We start from the raw sequence: 10,674 nt of genomic DNA, 5'->3' as shown, positions 1-10,674 counted from the left end.
TTGCTATATATATGTAAGCACTTCTTCTCGAGAGCTATTTGCAACATTTGATAGTTAATTTACTGTTAGCGCGATGGACTTGGTCAGAAAGAGAACCAGTCAGCACCTGTTCTGACAGGTTAGAATGTCGTTCGATGCAACTATATCGCAGTCGAGAGCTATGCAAGTGAGTCTTGCGATCGAAATTAAGCGATTTACATGGTCGCCCGGAAGAAGGGGCTTATAGGATTAAACTACCTCATCATGGATAAAGATGCAAGAAAGTTTTACAGTCGAATTTAACTGGGAAGAATTCTCTCATGATGTAGTGCACCGAAGGTTAGTCAAGTTGACAATGTGCAGACTTACTAACTGTTGCGATAGTTGGAATACGGAGTCGTGTGGCACTTCCAGCCACACGCCCGCCAGGCTGAGAGGCCCAAGCCTCCCAGACCCACGTGACAGGCAAAGGGGGAATATCCCTACCTTCTAGTTAACAATACTACTTTCAACTATTATAAACTATCGATTAGAACTAATTTACTATTATTTGTTATTAACGAACGGAATTCCGTTTTACCCCTTATAAAACCTATACTGATTAGTAGTAAACTTTATAGTTATTATTAATTTAGTTAACTTTATAATTACTACTCTGCTACGGATAAACCGTAGATTAGCAAGGTTAATACTAGAAGAGACGACTTCTTGAACTAGATACCTAAGCCTAGGTAAAAGTAGGGATTTCGTACTAATAAGAGAAGAAGCAAGAGTAACTAGGATCTACGGAAACTAGTAGAAGAAAGCTTCTTTTCCTCGAATCTACTAGCAATCCGATTATTCAAGTAACCTAAGGACTGCTATGCTTACCTTAGGCAGGATAAGGTTAATCGTAGCTAATTATCGCTAGCAAGAGCGTTCTATTACGCGTTTTTAATTACTAGAAGAAGAAACCTACCGAATCGATAGTCTTCTAACCTCTTTACGCTATAAAGGCAAAGATTTACAAATCCTATAAAGGATAATAACTTCCCTAACTATAACTATCCCCTATGTATAATGCTAATCACGAGGCGCCTGCTAGTTTCTTAATAAATTCCTAGACAAGGTACTAACTACGAGGCGCTTACTATAAGAGACCTCCCTACTAGAAGAAAAATACGCCGAAAGGTAAGTAGAGACTACCGGTAGTAATCTGCCTATATAGCTATATATATATGCCTCCGAGGCTATAGCTTAAGAGAAATATATATAGTTATAAGCGTTATAAGGCTAACTATCTACTAGATTCTAAACTTCCTAATAGTAAGAAGCAAAGCCTGAAGTAAGAAAGAGAGATTTACGAGAGAATCTACGGTAGAACTCTCTCCCTACTAATTTAAGACCTATATATACCTTTATACCTTTCGAGAATATTAGTAAGAACGGCGCCGACGGAAATAAACGACAAACCGACGAAAATCCCCGATTTTATAATTCTTTCCTTTTAGAATCGTAATATCCCGAATCGTCTTTTAACTTTTACTTCTAAGCCTATATCTTATACTAATCGTAGCTAACGCTATTAAGGATTAGAATTTAAGATTCTAAATAGAAGTAATCCTTTTATATTATTAAAATAAAGCGAAATTTATAAGAAGGATCTCTTATAAGCAGCGTTACTACTAAAAGCTAATTAATAGTCCCTATCTTATAAAGAATCGAAAGTATAATCGATCTAGTAGTATAAAGCAACTAGGCAATCGACTTTATAAACGCTAGCTTATAACAACTAGGTTCCTATATAGGTTTCCTACTTAAGACTTATAAGAAGAGGAATCTTATAAGCCTCGAGCTATAGAACAAAGTTTCTCCCGATTTCGCTGACTAGTTAGAAGAAGACTTCTAGAACATACCTCCCCTAATCCTACGATTCTTTAGAGACTATTTAATCGGTAACGGCGTCTATATCGAAATAGATAGTAAGAAAATCTCGAAAAACGTAGCATTAGCCTTTAAAAAGGAAGAATTCTACTACTAGTTACCCTAAGAACTCGAACAAGGCGTTAAGAGATATCGCAACCTAAAGGCTTTAATAAAAGACCCCGAATTCTATAAAGAGATTACGAGACCGGCAATAGTAGCTAATAGCATAAGAGGAAGAGTCGAACCAACCTTATAACTACCTCCTCTATAAGAATAATAATAGTAGCAACTACCGTACTAACCGCTATATCCTACGGTCTCTCTATTAATAGACTTCTAACTATATAAGTTAACAGACCGTATCGGAAAGCAATTAACAGAATTTACAAAACTATACCCTGACGATATAAAATATAGCGGCGATATATATAATATACTTAAAAAGAAGATGCTAGTATTCGTAGATTACTATAAAATGCTAGGAATTTATACCTCCTAATATAATAAGGCATTTCCCCTAATACTAAAAGGAATAGCTAAAACCTACTTCTACGCCTTAATTAAAGTAATTAACCTATAGCCTAACTTCGAGACTATAATCAACTAATTAAAATCATACTTCGAAACTAGGGAAAGGTAATAAGCGTACGTTACGTAGTAGAATATAACTACTCTTCCCTAAATCATTCGTAATAACCTTAGAAAGACTAAATCGGAGTATTTTAATATACTATATAACAAATTAAGCAAGATTTAGCCTGGTTTGCTATAACAAGATCATAACGACCGATCCCTCTATACCTAACTTCTATACGCTTATAGAGATATTCTAGAGTATGTAATAGCGTTATTTATACCGGCTGAGACGTACGAGGGACTTTATAGCTAATTAATCTCGTCGATCGAGACAGCTACCCGTCTTAACTAATAACAATTTAATATAGTAGCTAACCTACTAAAGCAGTACTAGACCGACAGAACTTTTAACAGTCGAAGGCGTTATTTACGATATAGTCGTTTATTACGAAGTCGATTATTACGAAGAAGAAGCCGTAACAAACCCTTATTACTGCTAACGCTTAAGAAGTACTACGTATATAGAAAACCTAACTACTAGTTAACTAAATATACTATAGAAGAGAGACGAAAAGCGTATAAGAAGTTTAAAACTACCTAATATACCTAAGATATATTACTTCTAGCATATAGCTAATTTCTCGTCTAATACGAGGGTTTCGACGGGTTAGACTTATAACCTACCGCCGAAGACCCTTAGTAATACTACTACGTAACCGAATAAACTAGTAAAAGTAACGAAGAGGAAGAGACTAGCAGCAATAGTTAATTCTAGGTTACCGCCTATTTCACTATAATAGCAATTAACGGCAATAGGATCGCTACGATCTTAGCAGACTAGTCAACCTGCTATGCTATTATGAAAGAAGACCTCTTCCGCAACTAACTAGAACCGAAAGAGCTACCTTCGCAATTTATACTCGAGGGACGCTACTCTGCCTAGAACTTCTAAGGGATTATACCCGACTCGGGCGTAGCAGGATTCTCAACCGCTAGCTACTTATAATTTATAGCCTTATAACAAATTTACGAAGGAATTACGTTAAATACTAAGGTGGCTAGCAGCGTTATAGTAAAATTCGGCGATAAAATACTATTAAAGTCTATAAGGACTACTAAAGTGCTAACGCTGTTTAGAAGCGTTAAATTTTACGTTATTAAGACTAATACTCCCTTCCTTATATACCTAGGAGATATAGACTAATTAAAGGTCTACTTTAATAACGTTACGAATACCTTTATCTAAGGAAATAAGGTTATACCTATTATTTGCAAATAAGGCTACCTATAGTTATTACTCGATAAGGAGAAACTACTTGCTTAGAACTACCTTATAGATACTAAATTACGACGGGTTTACTATCGCTTCGGATACCTATCTATTTAACGATTATATAAGGTGCTTTAGAAGGCTAGCTACCTAGTTAAAATTACGGTAATTAAGCAACTATCGAAAGTCTACTATCGATACTAAATATACGTACTAGCGCTATTACGGTTTAAATTTACGTTACGAGACGATTACGAATTTAACTATAAGGTTATCGCCGACGTAATATACCTTAAAGGTAATAGACCGGTCCTCTACGTCGTCGATACCGCTATAGCGTTTAACGCTACCCGGTTCCTTAAGGACATTTCTACGAAAGCTACTTAGGAAGCCTTACGCCTCTGCTAGATAGATATATATCAAGGACCCCTAGACTAGCTAGTTACCGACGCTAGAACAAACTTCCGCTTAATAGAATTCCGAAACGCGGCAAGAGGAATAGCAATTAAAATCAAGGAAATTCCTATAGAAGCCTATAATAGTATTAGGAAAGTTAAACGATACTATATACCTCTAAGGAAGGTATACGAAATTATCAAAGTAGAAGACCTAATAATTACGCTAGAATTAGCATTTTAAATAATAGTTAAAGTAGTTAACGATACTGCTAGCCTAAACGAAATAATGCTAATACTCTTAGTATTCGGCTTATACCTACGAATTACTAACAATTTACTACTATCTCCCGAAGTTATAAGGTAGGTAAAAGCGATTAAGAAGGCAATAAGCAAAATATACGAACTTTACGTAAGGCGATAGGTAGTAAAAGCTATCGCTACTTATAATAGCCTTGATATAAGGCTAATTATTAATTTACTACTACGGTCGTAAGTATAAGTATAGCGCGAAAAGAAAGGCTAGACTAGACTATTTACTTTAATAGTTATAAATAGCAAAACCTATACTATCGATATGCTATATAGTCTAAAGACCTTCCGGTTTATTATAGTTAAACTATACTATGAAGATCTTGATTAACTACCTAATTCTATCGCCGCGCTAGAAGAAGAAGAACCCGAAGCTAAGATACCGTAGTAGGAAGTAGTATGTAACGAAATTATCGTCGCTAGCAGAGGCAGTGAACCAGACGAACTGCAAGAAGCACCGGAGCTACCGAGAAGACGCCTAGGCAGACCCCGGAAGAGACTACTGCTAATCGCCTACTTTATAAAGGAATTTAACGATAACCTAGATTATTAATAAATATTCCTATCGATTAAGGAGTAAGTAGACAAAGAATTAGTAATTAAACTACGACGAGAAGGTATTATTACTATATTAAGCGAACCGTTTGAATAGTTAACTAAATAAGAGATTAATAGCCTTATCGCTAGAAGAGTATTTAAATTTACTTAGTTTAATAAGAGAAAGTATTAGAACGTACGAATCTTCCGATCTCGTATCGTTAACGAAGTTAAGGGTAAAATAACTAAACCCTATAAGAAATCGAGACTTATAATATAAGGTTATGCCGACGATAGTAAGAAGGCTATATTAACCTAATCGCTAACGATTTAGTAGGCAAGTTAATAGCTAATTCTATTAATTACCTTATTACTCTTACGAGAAGGGAAATAATTATAGCTTTAAGATATTATATAAGCCTACGTTTAATCCTTTATAAGGCTTAATCGTATTATTCTCGCCTACCTACCGAAGTAAATTTAAGACTAGTACTTAAAAGGGATTATTATAAAGGTTGTAAAGCCTTTGTACGGAATTGCAGAAGCTAGAACCTACTAGTAGGCAACGTATTATAAGCATTATAAAGAGAATCTCTAGATAGTTACTTCTTCGTACGATCTATGCTTATTAATCTTATCTACCGAAAATCTATACTTTAGCTATATCGGCATGCAAACCAACGATACCCTCGATTTGTTAGACAAGGCGTTCTTATAATTAGAAGACGAATAGTTAGAAAAAGCGGCTTTTACGGCAAAAGCGAAGAATATCCTTATAATTAACAAACCCCTCTAATTCAACGGAGGGATAATCGCGCTGTTAACCGATAATTCGATTAATTTAAAGCAAAAGGGATAAGCTAAGAAGTTACGATGTATTAAGACTACTAAACCTAACTTAAAATAGCAATATGTCGAACAACGCGCTAGAAGGGCGTATATCGCGTTAATTTACTAACCCGAGGCCTGTTTTGATTTATCTACTACTACTTAATACTAAGACCTTTTGCTAAAAGCAATAAAAGTACTAAATTAACGGATTTAATAGCAAATAGAATTGCTTAACTAAGGAATAACGTTTATCCTACTCGACCTTATAATAGCTAAGCTATTCGTTTTCGTTAATAGGTCGTTTGCTAATAACTACGACCTTTCCTCCTAATTAGGGTTTCTAATTATCCTAGCTAACGATACTTCCTCTAATAGTAATAACGGAGAATTTACGATTTACGGTAACCTTGTTTATTATAGCTTTACGAAAAGTAAATAAGTTACCTATAGCGTATTAGCGTTAGAGATCTATAAGATAGTTGCTAGCGTCGATATAGCCTATGCCTTCGCTATAACCCTAGCGATAATTACTAACTACCTTAACCTATTAACGATTTAGATAGTTGTCTATACCGATTCTTATTCGCTATACGAGTATCTTGTTGTAACAGGGCAAAGAGCTATGGGGCGCTGCACTACTAGAAGCGCTATGGGGCGCTACACTAAGAAGGTTAACACACATGTTTCACCTAGCAGGGCACAACACCTAGATAAAAGACAGGTTCTAGCTCCAGACTCTTGATCTAGAGGATCAAGAATCAGCTTTGGAAAAATACGACATTTATTACTATTATAACTATTCCTAGCTAAAACCCCGTAATAATTCTGATTCTTCTCTATTAGCTACTAATAGTTATAATAGTAGGAAGTAGTAGTAAAGATGAACGAATTCGCGAATCCCCTGACCCAATTAACCCTCCTGACGAACCGGCGAGTCAAGAGAATAGTAGCTATACTTAGCTAAGAGAGGTTGATTATACTGCTCTTCTAGAGTGAATCGCCTAACTTGAGACATCTTTATCTTAAACTAAACGCTAAAACGATCTATTAGAGTAGCTCTAGCAGATATTATTAGTACGACTAAAACAGAGTCTTACCTCTAGCGAAAGGGGAGATATCAAGGTTAAGAATATCGAAGTATTTACGCTGAAAACTAGCTACCGAAAGCGTATCGAATGGCTTTAAGATTTAGAATAAGTGTTACGACCCGACAGTTAACAGACCACTGACGACGACCCCGCAGGGGCTCAGCGGTTATAGGGACGGCCGTCAGCCGTTACGTCGTAACAACCCCCACGGAACGGAAGAACTAGGATACAGGTCACGTGACGATAAGCAGGACCGACGGACGATAAGCGGTCCTGGGACAGGACCGACGGTGCCAAGGGCGGTCCATGGCGATGGACCGACGTCCTGGGTGTCGGTCCCCCAGGATCAGGAAGTGTTCAGCATGGAACCAGACTTGTATATAGTTGGGACTCGAGTCCTCTCGAGTCCTACCTTTCCTAGTTCTTCAGCAATCAACTTTGTGATTACCCTAACCGGTACTTTCAGCTATACCTAAGTGACGACTACTCTACGACTCTTGTTGAGGCCTTGACTGATTACCAAGACCTTTGAAGATCTACGATCTATTCGACCAGGACCACGGAACGACTGTTACTACTCTCAATCCCTAGCTTACTGTTAACACAAACCCACTGTCAGTTAGCTGGCCGTAACACTTTGATTGCTCCTGTTCAGTAAGTCACCTTTTGAGAACTACTAAACAGTATAGACAAGATGTCTTCTCGCGCTTCTGCCAAATCACCCACTCCAGGATCCTCATCCTCTTCGCGCAACCAGCCTCAGAGCCTCGCGCAGGAGCCCGCCAACACTGAGGACTTCGACATGCCAGACCTCAAGTACGACTCCGATGGAGATGGCTCTTTCACCAAGGAAAGCTACGATAAGCTCCGACGCATAATCCAGAAATAAGAAGCCGAGACAAAAGACATGCAGAAAATCGTCAACGAAAACCGACAAGCAATGGAAAACCTCAACGAGCAACTCCAGCACGCTGGACAGGCCTACAAGAAGCTGGAAGAAGACATCAAGGGGGACGCCAACCTCCGGAAGATCTAGGAACTCCAGGGGGAAATCACCACCCTCCGGGCCGCCGCCAACATCGTCACCACGCCCGTCCACGGAGGACGACAAAAGCTCAAGCTCAGTGCGCCTGTCACCTACGACGGAACCCCCGGGACCCTTAAAGGATTCCTAATTCAGGTTAAAAACTACCAGAACTTTCACCATAGAGATTTTACCAACGAAACCGAAAAAGTAGTACACGCAGCCACCTACCTCCGAGGAAAGGCCCTCAAGTAGTTTAAACCAATCCAGGAAGAATACCTTAAATGCAAGACTCTCGACGAGTGCACCACCGAGACCCGCGACATCTACGCCAATTTTAAAGGATTCGAGGATACGCTCAGGTCACTCTTCCAAGACCCCGACGAAAAGCGACAAGCCGAACGAGATCTAGCACAACTTAAGCAGACTAAGTCTGCTAAAGACTACTCCGCTAATTTCCGACAACTTAGCGTTTAACTTAACCTTACCGAGGAAACCAAGATCTTTATGTTCTATCAAGGACTAAAAGACGAAGTTAAGGACGAGATTATCAAGATTGATCGACCTGACGACTTTCTCTAGTACGCCGAACTCGCCATCAAAATCGACAACCGGCTTTTCGAACGACGAAAGGAAAGAAGCGAAAAACGACAAAACCCCAACTCAGGACGCAAGTACCAGTGGCAGCCTCAGCACCAGTTCAACAACCAGCGAAACGACAATAGACCCCGCAACAACTAGAACAACCCCCGACAAAGTACTGCCTATGGTTACCACAGTAGACCAATAGACCTTAGTACTATATAGAGAAACGACAAAAAGAACGACAGTTAGAAGAAAGATAGATAGTGCTATAACTGCCAGAAGATTAGACACCTAGCATACGAATGCAGGTTACCTAAGAAGGAACGCTTCCAACCGGTACTAGAGAAACGATAAGCGAGTATCGCTACGAAGACGATCCCTTATAAACAACTCAACTGGACTACTTGCTTCGATAACAACTGCTATATCTACTCTAGTAGTAAGGAATACGCAGGATGGTACCCCTAGAAACCTCAAGAACGATCTGGTTACGACACCACCAACGCACCTAAACGGACCCTCGCTATAGGATATAGAAGCAATAGCAAAATCGAGCGCAAGACAATCGAACAGCTCGACAGTATAAACGACAACGAGGAATTAGAACAAGACAATCAGCGAAGACTAAACCTCCTCTACGCAGGACGACAAGCCAACCTGCAGCGGATTCAACAGGACTTACAAAACCCTATATAGCAACGACAACTCGGTACGCTGGACGTATACATCGAACGACGACAACATGCACAAGGAGATCCCGCACGGATCCGCCAAATCAACTAAGAACTAGAAGAATAGGTCGAATCAGAAACGACTAAGAACACCCCTAACGACTCGGAAACACCTCGCGATGTTGCCCGCCAACATGCCCAACTAGAAGTCGCCTTTAAAGTCGCTTCAGTTAACGACACTAGCTCTAGAGAGGACTCTGACGAAGAAATACAGTGGTATTACTGCTACCAAGACTAGCGCCGAGTCCACTATATCAAGAAAGACGAAGCATGGAAGAAATAGCAAGAAAACGACGAACAAGGAACGGACGAGCAGTTAAAAAACTAGACTCGCCTACCGAAGACAAGGGATAACGACAGGCAGTCCAGACAAGGTCCCTATGTAGCGCAACGACGCCCACGACACAACGACACGAGCATGTACAAGTCCAAATACAGCTCAACGGAAGAACAGCTACCGCCATGATCGACAGCGGAGCCCAAGGAAACTTCATATCACCAAGAACGGTAAATGAAAGAAAGATAACCTGGAAAAGAAAAGCAGCCGAAGACTGCTACGAACTCAGCACCGTTGAAGGAGAACAAGTCCAGTACGGCGGAGGACGCATTGCTATAGAGACAGCGCAACTCCCTTTGCAGATCCATGGCCGGAATAAGCGACTGAACTTCGATATTACGGAGATAGGAGACAAGTACGATGTCATCCTTGGAAGACCATGGTTATACGACAGTAACCCACGGATAGATTGGAGAACAGGCCAACTCCATTGGGACCAGGATTCAGTCACTGAGAAGCAACCACGGAACGGTGCCTCAAACGAACCTCTCAAGACTCCTGAAGCGAAGAGATTTCTAGCATACCTACGGATAAAGGATGCAAACGCCAGGACGTTATCAGCAACAGACATCGGCAAGGAAGACCGACTTCTGTCTATCCCAAAAGAATACCGGCAATACCAGAAGCTATTCGCCAAAGAACTCGAGACCGGACTCCCGGAACACAGCAACTACGACCACGAGATACCCCTTAAGGAAGGGAAGGAGCCAAAGCTAGAAGCAATCTACGGACTCAACCAGAAAGAAATGGAAGCACTCGACGCTTACCTCAAAGAAAATCTACAGAAGGGATACATCAGACCCTCTATATCACCAGCGGGATACCTAATCCTGTTCGTATTAAAAAAGAACGGCAAACTACGACTCTGCGTCGACTACCGGAAACTCAACGACATTACGATCAAGAACTGCTACCCACTACCGCTCATCTCCGAACTACGAGACCTGTTGCACGGAGCACAGTGGTTTACAGCACTCGACCTAAAAGGAGCCTATAACCTGATCCGGATGAAATCAGGTGAAGAATGGAAGACAGCGTTTCGAACACGCCGAGGACATTACGAGTACCTTGTAATGCCCTTCGGACTCACCAACGCACCCGCGA

The 10,674-nt window shown here is 40.1% G+C and overlaps 2 protein-coding genes across 2 annotated transcripts; both read left to right on the top strand.

Annotated features, from left to right (window-relative positions):
• Nucleotides 1-7,587: 7,587 nt before the first annotated feature.
• Nucleotides 7,588-7,782, top strand: CTRU02_213349 (uncharacterized protein; the record flags this gene model as incomplete). Its single annotated transcript, XM_070206035.1, has 1 exon — nt 7,588-7,782. One exon carries the CDS (start codon nt 7,588-7,590, stop codon nt 7,780-7,782), a length of 195 nt encoding a protein of 64 aa, XP_070060428.1.
• A 51-nt stretch (nt 7,783-7,833) lies between these two features.
• CTRU02_213348 (reverse transcriptase domain protein) lies at nt 7,834-8,658 on the top strand (the record flags this gene model as incomplete). Its single annotated transcript, XM_070206034.1, has 4 exons — nt 7,834-7,908; nt 7,939-8,130; nt 8,188-8,388; nt 8,500-8,658. The coding sequence occupies 4 exons, from the start codon at nt 7,834-7,836 to the stop codon at nt 8,656-8,658; spliced, it is 627 nt and encodes a 208-aa protein (XP_070060427.1).
• Nucleotides 8,659-10,674: the final 2,016 nt, after the last annotated feature.

Source organism: Colletotrichum truncatum, assembly GCF_014235925.2.
Source record: "Colletotrichum truncatum strain CMES1059 chromosome Unknown Contig_0009, whole genome shotgun sequence".
Lineage (NCBI taxonomy): Eukaryota > Fungi > Ascomycota > Sordariomycetes > Glomerellales > Glomerellaceae > Colletotrichum > Colletotrichum truncatum.
This window is presented reverse-complemented; position numbering and strand designations above follow the sequence as displayed.